Source organism: Lutjanus erythropterus, chromosome 2, assembly GCF_056507025.1.
Source record: "Lutjanus erythropterus isolate fLutEry1 chromosome 2, fLutEry1.hap2, whole genome shotgun sequence".
Lineage (NCBI taxonomy): Eukaryota > Metazoa > Chordata > Actinopteri > Lutjaniformes > Lutjanidae > Lutjanus > Lutjanus erythropterus.
The window spans coordinates 13767466-13793738 of record NC_139318.1 but is presented as its reverse complement, the minus strand read 5'-3'; the positions used below and the strand labels follow the sequence as shown (position 1 = coordinate 13793738).

The following is a 26273-nucleotide window of genomic DNA, read 5'->3' as shown; positions in this document are numbered from 1 at the left end:
TTATTTCTTTTTTAAACAATATTTTTGCATAATATTTCACATATACAAATAAACAATGAAACGTAATCATAACTCCTCACACATGTAAAGAAATTAAATTAAAACATCAGATAAGAAAAAATAAAACAAAAGACAAAAATACAAACAATTACAACATAGATAGTGATTGATTTTATTATTATTATTATTTTTTTTATATGGATCTCTTTTAGCCCAACTGGGCTATTCTTCCCAGAGTCTTGGACATGAAAACATCACTTTAATTGATACAAAAAGAATAAGAAATAAAAACAAATAACACTGATTGTGTAACTTGATGACCAAGAGACTCCAAGAAGGGTTTCCACACTGAATTCTCCTGCCCTTCCTCTGGTTATATAAGTCAGTCTCTACAAGGCAGTATAAGATGTCATCTCCTTCACCCATACATTTATCAAAAGTTTCTTTTTTTTTCTCTGAGATAAGAGTTGTCATCCTCCTGTCCTGCAGGAGTACAAAGTCAATTAAAATTGTGTTTTAAACTAGCAATAATGTTCTTTCAATAATAATCCTTGTACACACTGTTTTGCTCGGTGATGTGTCTTCCCTCCAACAACCTCAGATATGGTCTCAACCTTTTCCCAATGTTGTTGAAAATGTTGACAGTCCCATACACAGTGGATCAGAGTACCCTTTCCTTCTAAAAATTTAGTACAACTGTCAGCATGTCAGGAGACAAACTGTTCAGGGCCACATTTCCCAGTTTCCATATACCTTAGCAAATGAATGTCTTTTCCTACGAGTGTTTCCCAGACTATCTCTTAGCAGGTGCCCCTCAGGAAGACCTGCTAAGGTACATCGTAAGCTGTAAGCTGTCCTTCACCACAATGCAAAAATTATTAAAATTATTTTACCTCAATCTAATATGACAACAAATGAGGCTATTCCTGCTAAAGGTCATCTGCTAATCTATTTAAGAGTTCACATGAGACCTTTGTGATTTAATTGTTCCAAGTTCCAATAAATATGTAGCCTATAGCCTACAAAATATAAAACATGTGAATCGTGACATATGAGACATTGTCTGAGACTTCTTGAAAGTCTGGGATAAATGATCCAGCTAAATGGCTGAATGATTTTGTTCTCATACAAACAAAAGGTCTAATACAAATTTGCTGTCATCACACAACAGGCACCTGTAGCAGCATATCCACGTTTAGTTGTGGTTTGTGTGTGTATGTGTGCATGCACGTATGCACTATGCTCCTCTGCTGGCAGTGTTCAGCACTAAGGGTTCAGGCTACTATAACCTCACGGGCCAGTCAGCAATATTCTCAGTTACCTCCACTACATTCACAACATAAATCAATAAAATACAATTTTTCACAAATTGGATTGGTGTTGCAGAGAGGTTCTATATTTTATTTGGCTGCCATCAGTGGCAAACCATGATAATTAGAGCAGGGACTTCAGTTTGGCCAAAATCTAGCCAGAAAAAACAAAAATGCAGAAAAATGGACAAAGATTTTGCTGGAATAAGCAGCAGGCAGCTCTTGTCATGTGTTTGTATTGTGTAGTTGCTATATGCAATAAATAAACCCAGTAGAGGGCAGCAAACACCAGACAATGCTAGCAGAATATGTAATGTGTGTTGGTGTGTTGATCTTTTTTGTTTTGTGTACTTAAATTTGTATCTGCAGTTCCACCCTACTCACTTGTATTAAACTGTAGCATTTACTCTGTTACTACTTTTTGGATAAAATATAATTAAGTTTGTTTTTGATATTAAGAGCTGTAATAATCTATATATAATCTATATATGAGTTTTTATAATACAGAAATAAACAAAAGCAGAACTGCAGAAATACAGTAATAATTTAATGTAATTCATAAAAATGTGCTACTGTTTAGATTCTAATTGATTTATTTCTGTGTATCAGCATCTATTTATGCATATACTGTAAACATTGAGGAGCAAGATATCTTTAATCCTCCACAATCCGCAGAGGTTGCCCTTTGGGATTCGATTGCCACTGTACTGATTACCTGCGTTACGTGAAAACAGTGTTCCCTGACCGGGAATCGAACCCGGGCCGCGGCGGTGAGAGCGCCGAATCCTAACCACTAGACCACCAGGGAGGTGATAGGCATTTCTTACCACTAAACACAGCGCTTTGAGGAGTTCATACCACAGATTTATGGAGAGGTGTGGTCTCTTTTACAACCATCCAGTCTCCAGTCAGCATTGTGTGTCCAAACATAGATTCAGAAACATAAATACATGAGGAAGAGAAGACTCTTATTTAGCATCAGGAGTCATGGTCATCCTTCAGAGGCTCTTAAAAATACATTACATCGTAGCTCATCAGCTTCAGATAACACACAAACGCCAATTTTCCATCTATTACTCCGACTTTATACCGTGATTTCATGCCCTGCCTGACACAAGTATATAATTTGTTGTGTTTGTCGTTATGATTTTAAAAGCCATTGGTGGAGCTCCAAGTACAGGCTGCAATACTATAGTTTAAGTTGTTAGAGGAGGGTGAGGGAGATATTTAACTGGTCAGAGTAGGTAAACATACACAAAGAGATGGTCATTACCTTCAGCACTTGGAAAGATCCAACAAGCAAACATGTATTTATTGTAGACTAAGCAGATGGTCAATATTACAGGTCTGATTGGATCCAGTGGGAATAATCACATAAGCCTACACATTAGGAGTGAGACTGCATGTCTTTGCCTTTTTCGTTCCTCTGAACCAGGGGTTTTCAACTGACCTTGTTCAGAGCCACTTTTGCAGGATGACAGGAGGCCAGTTAATAAACAGGCTTTCATTCATTTCATTCAAGCTTTCACTGAAAACTCCATCATGCAGTCACTGAAATGTTGGAAACATAAAGATAAACCATGAACATAAACAGAGTGAGCAGCATGTGTAAGCTCTTTATCACGAAATGTAGTCTACTAGAAATTTCCAGGATCTGTGGTGTTTCCTTTAAACTTTTATGACTGAAATGTCATGCATAGGCCACGTGGATTAAAAATTCACTTTAGTAGCTAAGAGATGCATGTTGGACAATTTGCTTAATTAGTATAATTACCTCCTAATGAAGTAAAACAAAGAAAAAAAATCATAAATCATCACAGACCTGCCAGAGTAAGTTTATTTTAATGTTAATGAAAAGTGTAGTGCATACAAAATGAAATGTCTAGCCCCATTATCATGCCCCTATATCATAACAACATTTTAATGAAAAAAGATGGGAAAAATTATTTGAGATGTTATTTACTAGTATGTTGTTACTGCTTGCAGATTAACATAATAGTAAAAAACTAATAAAAAACAAAAACAACAACAAAAAACTATCCTTGCGTCAGTCATACATCATTGTTCATATTGTTTTTATATGATATTTTATGAAACTTTCTGGGCTTTAGGATTCGTGGACGTCACATGGACTTAGGGCGGTGATATACTTTACGTTATGCATATCATGCATCCATCTGGCGCATCGGTTGTGCACATCCTCAGAAAATGCAAAATGCAACACACACAACCGATAGGGGCAATGTAGGCACAAAATGCTGTGACAGGGTCAGGGGTCAAGAGATACCAGCAGCAACAACTATGGCGTTAAGTTTTGAGGACAGGCTCACTGAACTGTGTCAAAATGATTAGAGGGCCATCCCATCAGCGGCCAGTTTTTGCCCCGCAGGCTGCAACATGAGTATCATTGCTCTAAATATATAAATCTTTAAATCAGGACTTAATGAATGCAGCTTTCAGATTCTCTCTGTGTCACAGAGTTTGTCATTTTAAAATAGTGAGTCAGTTTGTCCATCATCATCACACAGTTAACTCCTCAAGATCAGATCATGATGTCAAGTCTTATGACTACTGTTGCCTTAACTGTTTGCTTACTTGTTCCAGCCTAAAATAAGATGCAAGCAAAGGAAAATCTGAAATGGGGAGTCATCAAGGCTACATCATGTATTTTAAATAAACACTGATATTATTATTATTAATGTATGATATTATACATGTGTTATTATGTTATTTATTTTCATTGTTTCTGGTGTGTTATGTTTGTTATTTATTATAGAAGTGCTACTGGCAGATATAATAAAAAATGGTCTCTAGTGGAGGAAGGAAGCTAATAATCTCTTTTAGAAACAGATTTTATAGTCTAACAATACTGTGTTAAAAACAGAAGTCCTGAATTCAAAATGTTACCAAAGTAAAGGTACAGAAGTATTATCAGGAAAATGTATTTCAAATATCAAATATAAAAGTAGGCCTACTCATTATGCAGAATGGCTCCTTATCCTGTGTTATATTACAATGTACCATAGAATATCATATTATTCCCTTTTTATCATTTAAGAGCATTTCAGTGTTGTAGTTTGTTAATGTGGAACCAATTTTAGATGCTTTGTATACTATTGGGTAGATTAATAGTATAGTACTTGATCACATAAATCTATCATATGTTTTATGTTTTTTTTTATGTAAAAAGTAACTACCAGTGGAGTAAAAAGTACAATATTTGCCTTTGATATGTGGTGGAGTAGAAGTATAAAGTAACATAAAATGGAAAAACTCAAGGAAATATGAGTATGTCAAAATTATACTTAACTACAGTACTTGAATAAATATATTTAGTTACTTTCCACCACTGTCTCCTTGGGGTTAACTTGTGTGGGGCTAACTTGCTGCATATATCCCCTCCCGTAACTCAAACATGACACTGGGATAGTTTTCTGCTCTTTTCTTCATTTGGCCCACATTTTGTTGGATCAAGTGGTAACTGTCTGGAAATGCTTTTTATAAGACCTAAAAAGACATTCCCTCAGGCTTAATTCAAGCTGTTACAGGGAGGTGTTACAGGGTGGTGGACGCTCTTGATACCCGTTTTAGTGCCAGTTCCCTCACCAACATTTAAAAAAGAGGATATCTCTGCCAGGGTCCACAGCAGAGGAGTGGGCAGACAGCCCCTTGTGTTGTATCCGGAATTATCAGCTGTTGGCCTGTAAGCTTATATCGTAAAGGATGGGAGACCCATTCCAGCTGTACCATCCCTCACGTCAGTCCTAATAATACACACTGACAACAGGCAGAGCAGGACAGAAGGTAGGGGGTCTGAGTGAGTGACTCACTGGGTCTGCACCAGGACTATATATACTGTCAGGCTCGCTGGGAGACAAAGACACTCACCAGACAAACAACCGGAGAAAAGAGGTGTCAGTGGAATCAATACACCGACTTCAATCACCATGTCACAGGTGGGTTTTGATTATTTGCAGAAATTGGACACGGATCTTTAGGTGTGACGACAGAGTTTTATTACCCTTAACTCTCCTTCTTTTCACCTTTAACTTTCATAATCTCGCCTTCTTTCTTTGCCTCACTCCAGCCAGGCGAGGTCAAGAAGAAGAAGCGTCCCCCGATGAAGGAGGAGGACCTGAAAGGAGCCCGCAGTAAACTGGGCCTGAAGGGCGAAGTCAAGAGTAAGACCTATGAGGTCATGGTTGAGTGTGGTGAGTAAAGCCTTTTATGAATGTTGTTTCCCCTGACAGACACTGAAACACAAGACAAGTAATGTAACGTCATGTCAGATGTAAAAAGCAGACATCTGTAAAGATATTTTGCCTCTCCTTACAAAATGTAATCTTTCCCCACCAAGAATTTGCTTTACTCCTGCTGGGCATGTACGCCTCAAATATGTTCCTTGACAGTGTAATGTAACTCTACTATCTTGACACTTAAATAGAAGAGGCTCTAACTAACACTGAGCAAAGTAATATGGCGGATATGACAGTGTTTCAGAAGGCTGCAGTTCTTGGCCATAGAGAAAAAGAAAAAAATATAACAATATTTAAATTAATAAATAAAATGATTAATAAAGAAATAAAGCCTATATAAATACATAGATGAAAATGTGCATATTTATTGCATTGTAATGCATAACTAAATAAATAAATGTTGGAAGATATTAGAAATACAAAAATAAATAAATAAATAGCAGCACTGTATAAAGACAGAAGTTATTGAATATAGATTTGTAGAAATGAATGTAGAAATAAATTAAATATGATTATTTATAATTATAATTTCTAATTAATTTACTGATTAATGGTACTTATTTATTGTTTTTGTTGATGCTTCATCTATTTTACTGCATCATTTCTGTAGTTTAACATCTCTTTATTTATACACAGTATATAGCTTAGTTTCCAATTAGAGTTTGGTAACAGTACTGTTGCAAAGTAGGATTTTCTTGGCTTCAACTGAGCCTCCGTGAAAACAAGTGTTCCCTGACCGGGAATCGAACCCGGGCCGCGGCGGTGAGAGCGCCGAATCCTAACCACTAGACCACCAGGGAGACGTACCTTGTTTTTTGAATATTATTTATATAAACGGATATGTGGACTGTATATTTGCAGTTCTGTTTGGTTATTTTGTTTCTGTAGTCTGTTTAAGTAAAATGCGTTTGAGTATTTTACACATTATCACATTTTTCTATGAAGAGAGTGAGAACAAACAGGTGTGCTCAGCAGTGCTCAGCTAGCCAATAATACACCCGAAGTCATTGTTGGAATTAACGACTTTTACTCATGTAAATACTGTATTGTACTATATAATACAGTTATTGGCTAGCCTGTTTGTACTTAAATACTTGTACTATGTTAAATATTCACAACACTTAATGTATTGTAGGTTTACTTTTACACTGATTTGACAGCTTCACCAGTAAGTCCTGAAATGGACAGGATACAGTCAGGACCATAATTTAAAACACATTGTTATATAAAATTGCAGTAATTAGTACCACACAGATAAAATTCATTAAAATTAAATTTAATGTATAATTCTCACATTCTACCAGTAAATACATTTTCCTGACAATAGCCTACGTCAGCAATACTTTGACAGTATGAGTTTTGCTCAATAATTTTTACATTGTGGGTTGCCACTTTTAAGATATGATAATCCTTTGTTAGTCCCATACCAAAGTGGTTATCAAAATAGAATAGAAGCACTAATAGAAAACTATAAATAATACAAAAGTAAACAAGAGCCGGTAAAAAAATAGGATCAATATAAACAAGGGGGAATATAAAAAATGGATATAATATATACAATGTAAACAACAAACCGTTGGATTTACACTGTTGCACATAGGAAATATTGGTATTGTGCACTGAAATGAAATTACAGCTGAGTGAATGTTTGTATTGCACAGTCAAAATAAAATTTGAAACAATATTGTGTGATGTACCTCTATCTAGGCTAAGAGGGGCCCTAATTATAACCCTAACCGTGTAGTATAATCTAGATCTGTAGTCAGGTCTCGTGTCAGTTGGCACTACTCCATAGAGTATATAGACTACAATATGACATAGAATTGAATATTTATTATATTTAGTTTGTAAAATATCGTAGATCCAAGACTGACAGAAAAAAAAGGCACAAAAACAAATCAGTTTGCTCCTCCAGCACCGAAGACAGCATATCAGTACACAGCACAGATGGGCCTCTGATATTTCAGCGCCATGGTCAGGGCTATATATTCTAACTGTCACAAACCTCAGTCAGATTAGGATCAATGAGTCAGGCTGACTTGACTAACATATTCATCACCTCTGCCTCTACACTATCTACTACAAGAGAAAAGTGAGTGGGGACACATTTTGGCAATTTTGCTGACAAAATATTATCCTATTATATAATTAGTGCAGTATGCCAGAAGGGTTTTTACATTGCTGTGTTTATGCTATAATGCCCCATTGTAGTTGAGACAAATTTAGCTGGAACAGAGCAAGCATTTTTGCAGCTAATTCCCTGCACAAACTTAAATACCATTCAACAACAGACTTCAAGTCCATTTTTTCCTGTATTATAGCCTAATATTTCATCATTTCTTAATTAACTTCTTGCTCATGCTGAGTAATCTGCAGTTGCCTGTAGCAGCACCATCCACCTGCTACACTTGTATAACTCCCACCCACTGTTCGACAGCAGAAACATTGTGGACTTTGCTTTGTGCCGTTCAACTTTACCCACCTACACACATATTGTCTCACAGATCTTGAGTCTGTTGTCTGTGTGGTAATCATCAACACAAAAAGCCAACATTCATTGTCTGCAGCTCACAAAAGTGGTTTTTTGAATACTACTTGACACAATGTGATTTTATGGGTTCACATGTGTGTTCCTTTTCCAACCTTAGAGATGATTCATAAAAACTAAAACTATTGTTCAGTTGAATGATTAAAATTGATTATCTGAGCTGAAATTGATAGGCAGTGTTTAATGTAAAGTCATGAAAATCCCAGTTCTGGGCGGGAGGAAAATGAAATGAGACAGAAGGAGTTGTTGCTGAAATTTTTTGCTGTCACGTATTTCCCTCAAAGACACCCGAGTGAAATCCCTATTACCCACTGACAATGAATGGTCACCTGGTTTACCTGGCTGTTTTCCTGACAATACATGTCTGTGTCTCTGTCTGTGTTTAGAACGAATGGGCAGAGTGGCTCCATCTGTATTCAGCGGTGTGAGGTCAGGGACGGAGACGGCCCTGGACAAATCTGCTCCTGCCAAAGCTCCTGGAGCCAGTGTGTTCAGCAAGTAGACAGACCCGCTGCGAGGCAAAACAATGAAGAAGCACACACTGTAGTCTTTATGCTTCTGAGTCAATGATGATACTGCAGAATATGGATTGCAAAAAAAAATGCTTTTTATAAGTGAAGTGAGATTTAAGATGGGCTGAATTTGTGCCAGTTGTACGTGTTGACATTACTGCTATGCAGTTGTTGAACTTTGCAGCCTCCACAGTGCATCAGATTCGGAGAAAACTTGGCTTAGCTGTGGATCGATGTGGCGGATGAGCTGTAAATGAGTTATTTATCATTGCTGACAAGAACTGTTAAAACATTTGCTTATTTGTTGATTTTTTACCTGACCATTTTTCCTAAATAAATCATTTTCCCTGTATGGAATTTATCTATTGTTTATTATTTAAATGACAAATTATAGTAATTTCCTATGTGGTATATTTGAGTTTTGAGCATAGGTAAACTGTTTGAGTGGCAGTTGAGCATATCAAGTATTTGTCAACTTAAGACCTCTATGTCACCAACTCGATCTTAAAGGAATAGTTCAGATTTATTGAAGTGGGCCTGTATGAGGTAATTTTACATGTATTTCCTGTAGTAGAGGGTGGCCAGCACACCCCCAGTTTGAAGAAACAGCAGGAGTACCAGTGTTAGAAGCAGCTCTGATTTATGTATTTTTTTTAATCAAATTTAGCTAAAGTATGATTATTCCACAAAACAAGCAACCTGGTTAACAACAAATCCCCAAATAATTTGCTCTGTCATGAGATAAGCTCTGAATGTAGTGCCTGAATCTATCACTAACACTATCCCATGATTGACACATATGCTGCAAAACCCACAAGAGTAGATTCTGAAGTTTAAAAAATCTGGTACAAAATGCCTGTGTCATTCTGCTGGCACCAGTCTCGTTCACCTTTCACCAGCTGTGCTGAACACAGTGCCAAACGATGAAGATGAGAGCAGAGTACTGTTTGTAAGTGAATAAGTAAGTAAATAATATTGCTTAATCATAATGTTCAGAGTGGCAGAACTACAAGATTGCTGCCAAAAGCTGAATTCAAAATTTATTTCTATTTGCTAAGGTACTGAGCCGAGTCATCATGTTTTCTGTGCGTACACAGTCGGGTTTATTTCTCACAGTATTACGTCACAATGGCCTGATTCATCCACATGTGCTGTGCCTGCTGCTCAAATCTTGCCAAATTCTTTTTTTTTTGGTAATTTAACTTTGAAAGACATACAAGAGTCTTTCTGATTTCCTTACTGTAGTTTACTGTTTGTTTCCTGGCAAGTGGGAAATTAGATAAACATATATTCAGTGAAACAGCACAGGCTGTTGAGTAAAAGAGTCAAGCAAAAGAAGAGAAAAGGTAAGGTAAGTCAAGCAGGCTCTTCTGATTTTGATGAATAATGTAATAATCAGCAAATTAAACGTCTGGTGATTAGTTTTAAACATTCATTATAGCAAAATATGTTCCGAAATGTATATCCATCAACATTTAGCAGTATCTGGCAGAATTATACTGAGTGTATATATATATATATATATATACATATATATATATATATCAAGCAACAAGATCTGCAAATACTGGGGGACATTAAGCTGGAATATGAAGTGATGCTGTGACATAATGTATTGTGTGTGTATTAGGAATGGTCTCCTACACCAAATAATAATTTTGGTGTCACTAATTGGTGTTTTTGTGATATTTTCCATTGGGCTTGACACATTAGATGTCAAGCCTGTCATGCTGCCAGACGTCAATTTAAAGGTGTAAGTTCAGGAACTTTAACGGTGTGCACATATATTGTCTTTTAGCTTTTCAAGCACCAACATATGTACGTCTGGGCCTCCTGCACACTGAGCTCAGGTCTGTTGGTCAATACTCCTGGACAAATACAGTTTTTGTCCCTCCCCCTGGGCAGAGAGCTGTTTTCTCAGCAGTGAAGTCAGTCACTGTTCAGTGGAAGTTTGGTCATGTCTGGACTGCTGGGTGTTCGCCTGCTGCTGCTGTGGGGCAGCGCCTGCCTCTGGCTGCCTGGCCTGGCCCGGGGAGCTCTAGTCATCTCCGGGGCCCAAGAAGCTCTGCAGGTAACTTCACACACTGACCTGTTTGTACTCTGAGCTTTATTTAAAACCATATCGTTTTATAGTTTAAATTTAATTGTGGTGGACATTCCTGATTTAATCTCTAGTCCATTTTCTATTAATAATCTCTGCAACTCCTTCAGTAGTAACATAAATCCAAATCAGTTTTACTATCGTATCACTCTTTCTAACTTCTCCTCTTTGTATACATATGTGTGACACAGACTGTTAAGGTTTTCTAAGGAGGTAGTTGTTGCATTTTATCCCAGTGTTTTTTCAGCACCCCGTTGTTTCACTCTGCTGTATTTGTATTTCAGGAGACAAGAGGAGCTGCCAGATCACTGCAGGTATTTGGCAGAAACTATTCAGAGACAGAGTTTTTTCCTCTTATAGTGAAAATGCTGTTTACAAATAAGAGGCATCTTTCTGCTTATCATTCACTTAATTTGGAGTCACTGGTAAACAGCATTAGTTGTATAACTGAACCCTTACAAATGAAATAAATAGGGAAATTTTGGAAAAGTGCATAGATAAAATGCTTCATAAAACAACAGTGGCAGAATATAATCTCTTTTTCTTCTTTCTTTGGGTTTTTGTTACAGAAAAGAAGTACAGCTGAAGCCACGGTAAGAAAATAATCTGTTTGTATCTTTATTGATGATAATGATGATGGAAAAAAAAAATTAAATTCGACTCAATACAAACTTTATCCTGTAAGGGCAACTGTTTGCAGCAGCTCATCATTCCATCAACAGATCTGCAATGAGGAGGAGAGGACAGACATTATTAAGCCCCAAACAAGTAACTAAAAGACATACAGTATAAGCTTAAAAATATATTTGGATTGGTAATAAATACATAAATAAATACATAGAAATATATTAAAAACAATGTGGAAATCAGGGGTGTGGACTGCAGTCACAAATTTGATTGCTTTAGACTGGACTTGATAAAATCTTAACACACTTGCAACTTGACTTGGACTTGAACACTAATGACTCATGACTTCACTGAGACTCTAGCCTCCTGACTTGAAAATACTTGATACCCTCTCCCAGCGTAACTATTACAAAATATGTTATTTAAAAGTTGACACTTACTTTCTCAAAACCACTTTGTTTAAACTAATCTGACAGCATCCAATCACGTTGCAGGAGAGAACCATGAAGAACTGACATGACATTACTGAGAGTCAGTTGGAAAAAATGATACCAAAGATAATTTCATTCATACACAAACTACACAGTAGTCAATAATAAAAAATAATTTTATTATGAAAGACATGAAGGTTGCACAAAGAAGGTTACGGCGAGGCTCTGTTGTTAAAATGGCATCACATTTAATGAAGAGTATACCAGCTGATTATAAAACAGAAGGTACCATTAATTTTTGGCTGTTCTGTATCCCTCTTGCATTTTTTGCTAGGTAGCTATAAAGTTAACAAAATACTAAATTGTTTGCTACCTAGCTAAAACGTTAGTTAGCCTACTCATGATGGCTCAGCAGCTCTAATTTCTAATTTCTCATTTGAGAAAAAAATGTTGGCTGATTTATCAACTGGAGTGAAAGAAAGAAAAAGGAACATCATAAAACTCAGTTGGATTGAGTACAATCCTTAACTTTGTTCCAAGGACTTGATTACTTTTCTTAATCCTTCTCAAAAAGGCAGGCATGTCAACCTCCTCAAGTATAAATTTAAACTTCATACTGGATCACATTTTAAATTAGAGTTTTATATTTTGGTACAACAGAATTAAATAAAAACTAAAAGTAAAAAAAAAAACTAAACTAAAATTTAAAGAGAAAATTTAATTTTACTATAGATCAAAAGTCTGGTGCAACATAATTTCAAGTTAAACCACAATTTAATCAAGTTTAAAAGTGAATCCTTGTTGGTGCAGTAGTGATCATTTTTACATGGAGGGAGAGCACAGCGACATCCTAAATGAATGGTAGGTTCAACATATTGTTCTCCTGATGACTTTTCAGTCACAAAAACAGCTCAGATCCCTCTGTTCAGGCAGTTTCTGCCTTTCTCTGCTGTGGAACCAGCAACAGAGAAAAAGACAACAGACCCTCAGCAAAAGATTTAAAAAAGAGAGAAAATAATTGAATGGATTCAACAAAAGTTTAAGAGCTCTAGAGTTTAATATCCACGTTATCCCTGCTTAGAACATACAGAACCCAGATTGACTCACCCAATCTGTCTCATCACAACACTCCCAAAGTGGAAGAAGTGACATAATGTCCTTTTTGTTCCATTTTCTCAAGATGTTATCATTTTTTATTTTTGGGTTTTTTTTTGGCACCAGTCAGGGCAACACTCTGTGGACTGAACCCAGCTGAAAACAAAGGCATAAAAATAGAAGATCTTCCAGTAACTCACTGTATGAGAATGCTGTATATGAAGTATTTGTGGTAGGTGTGTAAATCTCTGTCTCTTCCTCCCTGTCTTCCTGCCTCAGGTGGAGGTGTACAGCGTGACGGTGGACTGCACTGTGACGTCTCGATTCGCTCACACTGTCATGACCTCCAAAGCTCTGAACAAAGCAAACATCTCCCAGGAAATCTTCTTTGAAGTGGAGCTGCCCAAGACCGCCTTCATCACCAACTTCAGCATGTCAGTCTGTCTCCACTCTGATTTCCACTATGTCCACTTTCCCATTTGAATTATTTCTGTCACACAGCGGAAGTATAGATTTTATTTTTCCTATATTTATATTCTCATGTTGTGTTTATTGCGTATGATTTTACACATTTTAATGCTGCCTGTTTATCTGCATGCTTCTTTTGTCTTTAATGGTTATAGTGTTGTGCTTTATTGTGATTTTATCACATGCTTTTATGTTGAAATGGCTTAATTTCTATATTATATTTAATTTGCATCCTGCAGACATGGCCAAATTATGTGGCCACAGTAGGTTTGTTGTTTCAACAACTCCAACTAGGAGAGAGCCTCAGACTCGTCTGTGTATTTTTGGTTCAAAAGGAATGAGCAGTAGAAATTACCCAAAGAGACAGACAGTGGTCAGACTTAATCATTATTTACAAAATGTCCAATGAAAATACAATTCAGAATGTATTATAAAAGTAAAACTAGTAGAAAGTGTGAAAACAAGCTGTTGTGTAAAAAGATAAAGATCTAATAAACACAAAGTAATAGACTCTTTTTTACTCCACAGACTACTTACCAAGTCCAAATGCTCTTTGTCTTCCATTCCAGATACTCTGTCATCTTCCCAGTTGTGCCCTAAGCAGATTTTTTTGTTTTCAATTATAAAGTTACATTCAGAATTGATTGAATGAAGTTTCCTTAAGTTGCATCCTGTCATTCTCCATCTTTGTGCCTCACAGGGAAATTGAAGGCAAGGTGTACGTTGGGGAGGTGAAGGAGAAAGAAAAAGCCAAGAAACAGTATGAGAAGGCTGTTTCCTCTGGACAAACTGCTGGACTGGTCAAGTGAGTCAGTCAACATGAAAAATACATAAACACAGTACTGCAGTATTACAATACTTGTTCAAAGAAACATTCCTGCTGTACACTGCTGGTGCATGGGGCGGGGCAGGGCAGGATACCCCTGCGCCTACATTTTCATAGACTTCCATCAGAGTCTGTGAGTTATCTCTGTGTTTTATTACAGGGTTTCTGGAAGAAAGATGGAGAAATTTTCAGTGTCTGTCAATATTGCAGCAGGAAGTAATGTGACTTTCATTCTGACATACGAGGAACTCCTTCAGAGGAAACTGGGCCAGTATGAGATTCAGACTCGAGTTAAACCCAAACAACCGGTGCAAGAGTTTCAGGTGAATCCATGTTTATGTTCATACCCTGGAGTTCTGGTGATTTCCAGGTGCTTTCAGATATTATACATGAGTTGTTGACCTTGATTTCTGTGTGTGTGTGTGTGTGTGTGTGTGTGTGTGTGTGTGTGTGTGTGTGTGTGTGTGTGTGCGTTTGCTTGTGTTGAAACAGATTGTGACAAACATCTTTGAGCCTCAGGGCATCTCTCATGTTGATGCTCATGCAACCTTCCTCTCCAATGAACTGCTCCCTCTGGTGGAGAAAACTGTCACAGACAAAAAGGTACATGATACGTTAGACCTTGTAAGAAGTTAACTCTTCAGTTGCTGTTTACACCTGGTGTTAACATGTGTCTTGGGTCATCCAATCAGAAGTGGACAGCCCTCAGTACGTCAGTACACACCTGGCATTACAGTGAGTCTCCAGAAGCATCTCAAGTGACCACTTGGGATCAGATCTCGCTGCCGCGCTCTGAAAAGACTAGGGCTATTTTGTCAGCTGACAGTCCATTACTGTCCATTTGGCTGTTCAACTCAGAGATCTGACATCTGATCATTCCTTGTTTAGTTCAGGGCCACACTAAACTCCTATATAAACCTACATGAGCCATGTTTGCTGGCACTGTCAACTGCCCAGCAGGAGAGACGCTCCATGGTGTGCTGGGATTTTATAGACTTACAAGTCCGTCTCTAAATGCTTGACTCAGTAGTGACTGAGGACAATCTCCCAGCTTTCATTGCTAACTCGGTGGAAGCAATATGAGAGTTTTAAATGCAACCACCTTGCATTTAGACGATCATTTCACAGCAAGATCTTGAATTGTCGGGCATCACAGACTAGATGTGTCACAGCTCCATTCTTCCAGTTTCCCTCCTGTCCCTCTGCCTCAGTAATTTTCCACTCTCCCCTGCTTCTGCTTCACTCTACCTGCCAGCCACTCCCACCTCATCAGCCCAACTCCATTCACCTGCAAGCACAGCTGCAGCTCATTCCCAATCAGCCCTGCATATAAGCCTCTCCAGGGTTCTCATCCCTTGCCGGATTGTTCTTCAGCACACATGCTAGACCAGTGGTGCCCAACCCTGGTCCTCAGGGACCCCTGTCCTGCATGTTTTAGATGTTTCCCTGCTTCAACACACCTGATGGTGGACACATTGCTGAGGACACATTGTGAACACACTGCTAAAGAGATGAGATCAATTGTGGCTCAGACTACCTCAGAGTCTGAATATAGTCTGAACCATCAGATCTCAATGTGTCCTCAATGCATCTTGTGTGCATTCACACCTGTCCTCTGAGCTGTCCACTTCTGATTGGATCACCCAACATGTATGTAAACACTATAGATACACATCTTCCCTGATTCTTTGCCTGTTCAGTTCCTGAATCCCAATTCTTCTCCATTTTTAAAAAAGACCTTGGTCTCATATCCTTTTCTTCACATTCAATAAAATTACTGACCCAAGAATGAAGTTTAAGCTGAACTGATGATGCTGTATCCCATTGTCAGGCACATATCTCTTTCTCACCAACAATGGAGCAACAGAGGAAGTGTCCTGGCTGTGATGAAACACTTATCGACGGAGATTTTATCATCAAATATGACGTGAACCGAGCAAAGAGTCTTGGAGACATTCAGGTCTGCTCTCAGTATCTGCTGAATGCTTGTCACATGTAAAACTATACAGATTTACTTTAATGTTAAGTTCTCAGATAAATTGATGAACTTACAATTAGTTTGAAAAACATGAAATGAATCGACTACGTTTCAGGGAAAACATTTCTTGCAGTTGTAATTTTGCCTTGTTGGTTTTTTATGTATATTCCTGCTCTTTATGATTCTTGTCCCTTTAGATTGTGAACGGATACTTTGTGCACTTCTTTTCTCCACCTGACCTGCCCAGAGTCCCAAAGAATGTGGTATTTGTGATTGACAGGAGCATATCAATGCGTGGACAAAAGATGAGACAGGTGAGACACTCTCAAGACTCCTAACAGATTGATGACCACATTCTGACCTCTGACCTTGTTACTCTTTTTAGACACGAGAGGCAATGCTGGCCATCCTTAAAGACCTCCACGAGGAAGACTATTTTGCCCTCATCCAGTTTGATTACGCGATTGATTCCTGGCAGGAATCACTCACCAAAGCAACCAAGGAAAACGTGGCTCAAGCCATGGTCTATGTCCGAAACATAAACGAACGTGGATGTAAATAGAATATCAAATGACACTAGTTATACAGTTATACAGTGTATATATATACTCTCTCATACTATGCACTTTATAATTTGTTTTGTGTTTTCTTTCTAGCAACTAATATCAATGATGCAGTGTTGAGAGGAGTGAGGATGCTGCTGAACGACAGGCAGGACAAGAAACTCCCAGAGAGAAGCATCGATATGATTATTTTACTGACTGATGGAATGCCAAGCAATGGTGAGCATGCAAAGTGTGTGCTAATAGACCCTTTTGTCCCAGTGTCATGAGTGTGTCACAGTGTTGGCTGGAGGCAAGACAAAGGAAAAACTGGAGGTGAACACAAATCACTTCAGAGTAGTAGACCACATAACAAGTGAAAATGTCATCTTTGGGTGCCAGAAGTGGTAAAGTTTTATCACATACCAGCTGCCACTGCTGTCAAAAAGAACATGGAGACAACTATGATTAAACGTGATGAGCCAAAAGGAATGGACTGAGGAGAAAATGCCCAGAAGGGAAATATTCTCACACCTTTTTTCCTTATTAAACAGAAAAATAAAAGTGGTCATTTTACGCTTTTGCCAAAGTAACTCAGTACAGTTTTTGATGCAGATGACCATATAGGTGAGCAGTGACGTGCTAGTTACTGAAAACCAGTAACTAGTTACCGTTACAAGTTACTTGATATCAAAAGTAACTGAGTTACTTTACTGATTGCTTACACCGAAAGGTAATGCAGTACTGTGAAAACTAACTTTTTAGTTACTATGACAAAAAAGGTCTCCCATTAAGTTTTAAGTTAAGTTTTCTTTAGCTCGGTTTCCATTTTTGCGTATTCGCTCTCCAGGTACTTAGAAAAAGTGTTTGGTCCCATTTGCCGTGACGCCCGGTATCATGCTAACTAGCTTCCTGAAAGCGGGCGACTCCACAATAGAAATTGGCTGCATGTCTTCTACAACATACCCTGCAATGGCTTTATCAACTTTTTCCTGGTTAGCAGGAGCAGTCAGTCCCTCGGTTAAAATCCAGCCGCTGTTGCTGAGGTGGTGGAGGTGAAGTGGCATCGGAGTCTGTGTCTGTACTCTTAGCTACTAGCTTAGTCGCAGCATGTTGTTTCTGTAGGTGTTTCAACAGGTTTGAATTGACACAACTTACATTTAACTAAAACGTTCTTGTCTTTGTGCTCGACAAAGGTAAAGTAGTGAGAATATCTCCATGTAAAGAAACTTGACTTGGGCTCCGCCGCCGACGCCATGATGATACCAGTCTTCTAAACAGACATGCCCACACAGCATGTCTTCTCCCGTCTCCCCGCTGACACACACAAACACACACACACACACACACACACACACACACACACACACACACACACAGAGGAAGATTCAGGACTACACAGCTCTGGCTGCAGCTCAGTCTCTAGCTGAGACTACACAAACAATAACGTAAAATAACAGAGTAACACATCATGTAGTAACGTTAACTGAGTTACTGAATAAAAATAAAAAAAATAATAATGCGTTAGATTACTAGTTACTGCAAAAAATAATGGCTTACAGTAACGTGTTACTTTGTAATGCGTTAGTCCCAACACTGCAGGTGAGCAACAGCCCTAAGCCACTTGCCCCAGAATGTGTGCTGGAACATTAAGGGGGCATTTTCTTACTTATAAATGTGTTCTACCCATGATATTCAACTCTCTATTATTACACTCATTAATTTAAGCTTATCCATCTTTTCTATAGGTTTACTAGTCAAGTACAGACTCACTGCAGGCTCTGTATAATCTGTATGATATAAAGTAGAGTAGTGTGAGTGCATGTTTGATTGATATACGTTACATTTAGCATTAAACTTTTGCATGTTGTGTCTGTGCTTTTGAAGGAGAGACTCGCATCCCAAAGATCCAGGAGAATGTGCGTACTGCTATGGGAGGAAACATGTCTCTGTTCTGTCTTGGATTTGGGAATGATGTGGATTACTCCTTCCTGGATGTGATGAGCAAACAAAACAAAGGACTAGCACGCAGAATTTTTGAGGGCTCAGATGCAACACTTCAACTTCAGGTGGAGGGTCTGAGCCATAAATGTATTTCTGAGCCAGTAGTTTGATTTTTGTCAAAAGCTATGTCACATTTTCCCACAATTCTTTGCTCTGTACTTAAATAAGAGTTGAGCAAGCTTGGTGCCTGGGTAAACTTTGTTCTTTACTGTAAAAACAACATATATTCACTCCTCAAGTTAGCTAATGTAAGCAAAATGCAAGCTAACTAGCTAGCTAAAGATTGATATGAATTAGCAGCAGTTTTGCTGTGTTTTGCCAACATTATCTAATCTGATTTCAGTACAGTACATCAAACAGGAAAGGAGAAAGCTGAACGAGGTTCTGCTGGGAATCAGGCTTCTTCAACTGTCATTAGAGTACAGACCAAAAGCGGATGGGACTCAGGAGGGGTCGATTATGTAATCACAGTGTATTTATTCCAGGGTTTCTATGAGGAGGTGTCCAATCCTCTGCTGTTAGATGTAGACCTGCGTTATCCTGAAAACACAGTGGACTTCCTGACCAAAAATCACTTCAACCAGTTGTTTAACGGCTCCGAGATCGTGGTGGCCGGTCAGCTGATGGACAACGACCTGGACAACTTCATGGTGGAAGTGTTCGGCCAGGGGGTGAGAAGAAGGATATGGCAGAAATTTAAATAAATGCTGGGGTGGACAGAAGCATGTGTTTATTACTCTACTACTCATAATTTCTTCTATTATTCTCTTCTCTGTAGTTTGAGGAAGACTTCGAGGTGCAGGGCCAGGCCAGTGCGGTGGACTGGGACGTGCTGTACCCAGACGAGGAGTACATCTTTGGGGATTTCACAGAGCGTCTGTGGGCATACCTCACTATCCAGGAGCTACTGGAGAAGAGGTTAGTGTCCAACAGTTCATGAGTAAAGACAACTTTTAATAACATTTAATAAGTACCTGATATATAATTAAACCTAATTAAGACATGAGAGTTGACCTGAGAGTCGTCAGTGGCCTCCAGATTAGAATATTTCATGTTTTGTCTTAGGAGTCCCAGCCTGTCTGGTGGTTTTAGCTTTGAAATCATTTCATCTTTTTGTCCATCGTCTGAGAGCTCATGATAATATCTAATAACATTAATTTATGGTCTCTATGATGGTTTTCTGAATGCTGGTGTCAAATGAGGCAACTTCAGTACATTTTCTTTCTTACAGCAAGAGTGGTGCCACAGATGAGAAAGCCAACGCCACAGCCAAGGCCCTGGACATGTCTCTGCAATACAGCTTTGTCACGCCTCTCACCTCCATGGTGGTCACTAAGCCTGAAACTGAGGACGGTACAGACAGTCCTCTCATTGCTGACAAGCTGACTGAAGGTACGGGAGGAAAGACAGGGTTAAAAAACTGGGCAGGCTGTTCTGAGCATGGCTGCTGTCAAGCTTTTTCCCTGTAAAACAAAACCTCAATACATTCAGAAGCAGCACTCGCTGTTGAATTAATCTTTTCAGCATATTATTTCCCTTGACTTGACTGTACCAACAGAGGTTGGTGCTCCAGTTTGAACTGTGGAATTTACTCAGTTGTTGTTTTTGTCCATCTGTGTTTTGACAGAACAAAGACAAATGGCAGAGAGAGGGAGTAAGACGGTCATTTTTACCATATACAATATCATAAAAAAATAAGTCAATTTATTGTATTTGTTTTTAACTTGAATTTTATTGTTCTTGTAGTGGCACTAGGCTATCAACCTCCACCTGTAGTGCACAAGATTTCCTATCAGGCTCGACCCACATATTTTGGTAAGTACATTTTCAGATATGCTAGCTGAATGGCAATTTCATTTACATTTACATCACTGTTAACATATTAACATTAATGTTTTTCCTCAGTGGATAAATCATCATGACTTTGGTGATCTGCTGACTTTACATTTAGTCCCTCCAGCAGGTCAACATTTTGCATCGGTTGGCAAAAAAATCTGAGACAGGTCTCCATGGTCCCAAGACTCCACAGAATGCCACAAGGGTGACCAGATGTCCCTAAAAAATTCAGGATAGTCCTGAATTACAGGCAGTCGTCTGCAATCCTGTCCTGTTTGTCCCAAAAATGAATCATTGTTTTAAGAGATAATATGAACGACATATTAATCTGTGAAAATATTCTGATCAAATTACATATGCAGGCTATAATTGTTTTACCTTGCAAGGTAGCTGGATTTGCAAGATTCACAAGATCACACGAGAATCCATCTTACCAGCCTTCATGTTATCCATGTGTGGCTGCACCAAAAGTGGTGCAACCAATCAGCATCCTAGGAGGGAGTACTGGCAGCCGCAGGTTTGGTTTTTGGTGTAACAACAAGAAGTGTCCATTGAAATGACTTGTCATAAACAAACAATGGCAGCTCCAGAAGAGGTTAGTGTAGATACTGCGATAGCATCAGTTATACAAGAAACACAGAGTATTTCTTCATTGAAAGAAGAGCAAAGAACAACACTGAAGAGAGTGCAGCCACCACTGTAGAAAGAATTTGTGATAAATATATCTTAATGTGTTTGTGAGCTCCTCCTGCTTAGGGACAATCTTATCTACTGAAAAGATGTTTAAAATGAGTGTCACCTGGATTTAAGGCGTTATTTGGACTAAACCAGAGTTGGTGATTGTTGGGACAGTGGAAAGATGAACCAAAAGGTTTTTGGTGAGTTTTATTTAGTTTCTGTAAAGTTTTAATGAAGCCGCTGATGATGATGATGAAGGAGACTGGTGAGAGCAATTAAACAGTTGTTTCTGGTTAAACAAAACAAACCACACTTTTTAAAATAAGGCCTCTCACTGTCACCATCCTCTCCTCTAAGTTTGTAGTGAATTACAGATTTGGTTTATAAAGTTTACAGGCTGTCATGATGTTACATTGCTCTGTGTACAATGACACCGATAAGGAAACATTTTCCCTTTTCTCTTAAATTCCTCATTGAAATGTTATCCCCGTGCATTGTTGTAAACTTCTGTCTGGTTTGTCCTGTAACTGTAATGCACGCTGACTGACAAAGGAAAAAAATAAGAATGCTTGACTGGAAAAATTTCAATCGACTACGGGGGTCCCAACTAATGATTCGAACTGTAACTGTATCAGGCGGCAGCCCGCATTTTCAGTGTTAATTAGCTAATGTTAGCAAGCTAACATGCTAAACTAAAATTATGAATATGATAAATATTACATATCCTAAAAATAAGCATGTTAATGCTGTCATTGTGAGCATGTTAGCATGTTGACGTTAGCATCAGGCTCAAAGCACCACTGTGCCTAAATACACCCTGATAAAAGCTGTGTTTAAATGTTGTCATCAGCATGTTGAGTCAATACTGTATCAAAAACAAAATCATATACTTTTTATTTACTGCTGTTATTATACTCTGGTGTCCCCTGCAGTGGACGGAGACCCTCATTTCATGATAGAGCTGCCAGACAGAGATGACGCTCTGTGCTTCAACATCAATGATAAACCAGGAACCATTTTCAACCTGGTCAGAGACCCAACATCAGGTCAGTCCTGGTTATCATCATGACTTTCTTATTGCTTGACAAGTGTAAGATGTGGTTCCTGGTGTCTTTTTTTAACCTTTTTGGTATTTATTGCACATTTATACTCCTCGTAGACCAAGATTTTGGACACTGCTGATGGTGGCCTCTCTCTTTCTGGTTGAAAGTTTATCCACCAACCTAATCAAATATGCTCAGAAAGACTGATGATGACTAACAGATTTGCTTTATGCAAAGTAAAGAACAATTCTGTACAAAGTGAACAATGCTCCATAATCACAATAAATGAATAAAGACTGAGAAAATCTTACAGGTATGACTTTCAGTAGCTTCACTGTACAGAATGAAATGTCTTTACACAGAACACAAAAAATGTGAGTGACCTACAGCACCAGCCATGTGCTCGTCTACCAAAGTAAAAGTGAAACTTTGAACTAAAACTGCATTTTCACTCTGTGTTACTAGATGGCAGCATTAAACTGAAAAATATGGAATAGATAAATTTATTTATTATATCATGTCATACAGAGACCATGACACAGTAAATCATTCTCTGCAGTTAAACAGTAAATGACTGAATCCTGTGTTGTTTCTTCAGGGATTCTGGTCAATGGCCAGATCATTGGAGACAAGAAGATTCCCCCTGATGGTAAAATTAACACCTACTTTTGGCGTTTTGGCATCGTCCACCAGACTCTGGGGGTGAGGCTGGAGGTGAGCACTCAGGACATCTTAGTGTTCCAGGATGGCAAAAAGGTCAAGCTGCTGTGGTCTGACACAGCTGGTCTCAAAGGACCCAAGTGAGTGGCTGCACCATCACATCTCCTTCAGTAAAAGAGAATTATATATCCCACCATGTGAGTACAGTGAAATAACTTATAACATCCAGTCATGAAAAATAATGATTATCTTCTCCTCCAGCGTGGATCTTCACTTGACCAAGGATCGCAGCCTAACAGTAACTCTGAAAGATTCAGTCAAGTTTGTCATCCTGCTACACAAAGTGTGGGAGAAGCACCCATACCACCGGGACTACTTGGGTTTCTACACCCTCGACAGCCACCTCCTGTCCCCTTCTGTTCACGGCCTGCTAGGTACAACATGACACACATGTCAGACAGTAGATTACATGGTACCATGTTAAAGTGGGGTACCAAGAAAGCAGAGAATTAGACCCAAATGCAGAGAGGAGGCAGACTGGTCTAGTTCTAAGTGATTTAACAAAGCCTCAAACACAAAGCCAAAAATCAAAAGCTTATGTAGAGTAATCCAAAGGCAAATAAAGGTGAACATATCCAAAAGTTCAAACAAAGTCCTAAGTCCATGAAATCTAAAGAAAGTCTAAAAAGCACAAGGTTTCATGGGGGAAACTGCTGGAATGTTTGACACAATCGACACAACAATGAACTGGGGCACTAAGGAAGGGAAGACTAAATACAGCAGGAATTTAATCAGGCGCAGGTGAAAACAATCTGCAATCAAAAATGGAGGGGATAAGACAGGAAATAGAGCCACAGAAACAAGATGCATGAACTTAAAAAAACATGAAACAGCTGAACTAAAACCCCACACCATGGCAGCCCAGGTACTTGTACTCCTCGTACACTTTCAATGGATTTGTTGCTCATAATTACAGGGGGCGGAGAGGAGCTCCTTCTGAAATCAAATAATGTGTGGCCCCATGGTTCGGTCTGCATGTGATCAGTGGACTAAACCTGACCATCATAGTGTAAAATACAGTTTTATTGTCGTAGTTCGTTTTTAAAGTAATAACGCCCTCAATCTCCAGTGCAGAGTAAAAAGATAGATATGTGCTGTGTTTTACTCTAAAGCATTGTACTGTGGGATACAGAGTCCTAATAAATAAAGAGCAACTGAATTAAAAGCCATTACTTTAACTTCCATCGAGTGAACAGAAATAGCTCTTAAGGTTGTGATGCTTTTTGTAACTTTGGTGATTTCTGCAGCTGGTTTCCTTCTGACACACAGCTGTCAGTCACAGGAGCAGCCGTCCATCTGTGACACAGCCTTCAGTCTTGATTGGCTATTACTCCTGACATATAATCAATCAGACAGTGCTGTGGGTGGGGTATTAACTGAGACAACATTATTATTATTAACATTATTAGTATAATTATTACACAGTATTTACAATTACCATAGTGGAAACTACAAACAGAGAGAACTGGCTATACCACACAAAATGATTGGATTCATGACTTAAAACCATGATATGATCCAAACTATGAGCTTTGTGATTTGTTGCACCCCTAAATTACACTCATACTACCAAGCGTAACCGTCAATAGACCTGCCTGGACAGTGTTAATGGCAGATGAGTTAGTGTTATTGTTGCATCCTCTACACCCCACTTTTCTTTATATGCAAATTAACACAAAACATGGTAATATTTCGTATTATTTTCGTATTATTTAAATATAATGAACACATCACTTCACAGTCATGCCTCTTTTTGCTGTTTGCTCCAATAACAGTTGAGCAAACTTGGTACCTTGGTCAACAAAATCCTAGCTAACTACCTAGCTAATAATTGATGTTGATCAGCTAGCTATTTGGCCTGCATTTTGTTAACATCAGCTAACTTAAGATGTGACTACATATTGCTTGTTGAAATGTTTTTTTTAACCATCTTCTAAATTTGTTTTTGTTTTCAACATAGACAAGCCTAGTACATTCCACATATAAATACAGGACACAGGAAAGATAAAAGTTGACCGAGGTACCAAGCTTGCTCAGCTGTCACTGGAGTGGAGAGCAAAAAAGGTCTGGACTTAGGAAAGGTCAATCGTCTCTGTTAATCATCTTTCTTTATAGAGTATAAAAAGAGAGACACTTGGTAGCTCAGTTGGTAGAGCGTACGCTGTGTGTATACTGAGGCTATGAGTTCTCTGCAGCAGCTGTGGGTTTGACTCCTGCCTAGAGCCCTTTGCTGCATGTAATCCCCTTTTCCTGTCCTCACTCTGGCTGTCCTATCAAATAAAAGCATCAAAATACATTTTTTTAAAGGGATACTGATATTGATTCTTTCTGACATTACAGTAAAACAGATATAATGAAGCTAAAATGACTTTACTCCAGTTTATCACTGGTGAAGAGATAACAAGGCCAGAATGATTGTACTTTGAAGTGATACTTACTTTAAATGGTGGGTCGTCCTCCAGGTCAGTTCTACCACGGCATTGAATATGAGGTGACAGACCTGCGTCCAGGTGAGGTCCCAGAGAAACCAGACGCCACCATGTTTGTGAAAGGACGGGAGCTCAATGTGACCAGGTAAACTACATGTCTCAGTAAAGCGTCTGCATGTAATGTGAGTGTAAATAAATATGTGCGCTTGAAATATAATTTGGTCTACATGACACGTTTGTCTCTGTCCACAGAGGCTGGCAGAGAGACTTCAGGAGAGATGTGAAGAATGGAGAAAATGTCCCCTGCTGGTTCATTCACAATAATGGAACAGGCCTCCTTGACGGAAGAGAATCAGACTACATTGTGTCTGGTCTTTTAAAAACATTTTAAAAACAAGTTGCACATCAGTGTCAACAATTAAAATATTCCAAATCAGAGTCATATATTCAGTCATAAAGTCAGCTTAGAGAATGTCTACTAGCTTGCTCATTTCAAACCATTGTATGATGAAACTGATGTGTGCTGCTTTTTGAATCTTAATTGAAGTGTTTTCTAATGTCAGGAGCTACTCTAATGAAAAAGCAGACAAAAAGCCATGCAAATTCTCTCCTCATGTTACTCATAAATTGGACCACAGGATCATTTTAGGATATATTTTGGCAAAGCTGACCCACAACCGAAGTGAAACAAGCACCTGCTTAGGGCCCATATGGCCACCAGAGGGCCCCCAAGAGTGGTTGAGCTAAAACAGCTGAGCACCACAAGCCAAATGCCATTTAGTTTCATTATATTGGGGAAAAGATTGACATCTCCAGAACCAGAACTCCAAAACTCAGCAACTTGCACTAAAACGATCTGCGTAGATAAA

General features: G+C 38.6%; 2 protein-coding genes and 2 non-coding genes across 4 annotated transcripts; 2 read left to right on the top strand and 2 right to left on the bottom strand.

The window, feature by feature from the left end:
• Nucleotides 1–2046: 2046 nt before the first annotated feature.
• trnae-cuc (transfer RNA glutamic acid (anticodon CUC)) lies at nt 2047–2118 on the bottom strand. The gene has a single exon. It is a non-coding gene; the product is annotated as a tRNA-Glu (tRNA).
• A 2987-nt stretch (nt 2119–5105) lies between these two features.
• Nucleotides 5106–8978, top strand: mustn1b (musculoskeletal, embryonic nuclear protein 1b). Its single transcript, XM_084729094.1, has 3 exons — nt 5106–5266; nt 5398–5521; nt 8501–8978. The coding sequence occupies exons 1-3, from the start codon at nt 5258–5260 to the stop codon at nt 8614–8616; spliced, it is 249 nt and encodes an 82-aa protein (XP_084585220.1). The 5' UTR covers nt 5106–5257; the 3' UTR covers nt 8617–8978.
• Nucleotides 6295–6366, bottom strand: trnae-cuc (transfer RNA glutamic acid (anticodon CUC)). Its single transcript has one exon. It is a non-coding gene; the product is annotated as a tRNA-Glu (tRNA).
• A 1567-nt stretch (nt 8979–10545) lies between the features above and the next one.
• On the top strand, nt 10546–26052 carry LOC146331270 (inter-alpha-trypsin inhibitor heavy chain H3-like). The gene is made up of 22 exons (XM_084729118.1): nt 10546–10697; nt 11012–11041; nt 11297–11320; nt 13160–13314; nt 14049–14153; nt 14335–14497; nt 14667–14777; nt 16006–16134; nt 16350–16466; nt 16538–16706; nt 16809–16934; nt 18582–18763; nt 19184–19369; nt 19477–19616; nt 19930–20090; nt 20326–20352; nt 20454–20513; nt 22145–22258; nt 22854–23055; nt 23177–23349; nt 25438–25549; nt 25657–26052. The coding sequence occupies exons 1-22, from the start codon at nt 10584–10586 to the stop codon at nt 25793–25795; spliced, it is 2739 nt and encodes a 912-aa protein (XP_084585244.1). The 5' UTR covers nt 10546–10583; the 3' UTR covers nt 25796–26052.
• The last annotated feature ends 221 nt before the right edge of the window (nt 26053–26273 follow it).

Coding starts and splice junctions, on each gene's coding strand:
- mustn1b (XM_084729094.1), top strand. Junction 5,522..8,500: donor TGAGGTCATGGTTGAGTGTG/GTGAGTAAAGCC, acceptor GTCTGTGTTTAG/AACGAATGGGCAGAGTGGCT.
- LOC146331270 (XM_084729118.1), top strand. CDS start 10,584: ATGTCTGGACTGCTGGGTGTTCGCCTGCTGCTGCTGTGGGGCAGCGCC. Junction 14,778..16,005: donor AAACTGTCACAGACAAAAAG/GTACATGATACG, acceptor TCCCATTGTCAG/GCACATATCTCTTTCTCACC. Junction 19,617..19,929: donor CAGGAGCTACTGGAGAAGAG/GTTAGTGTCCAA, acceptor TCTTTCTTACAG/CAAGAGTGGTGCCACAGATG.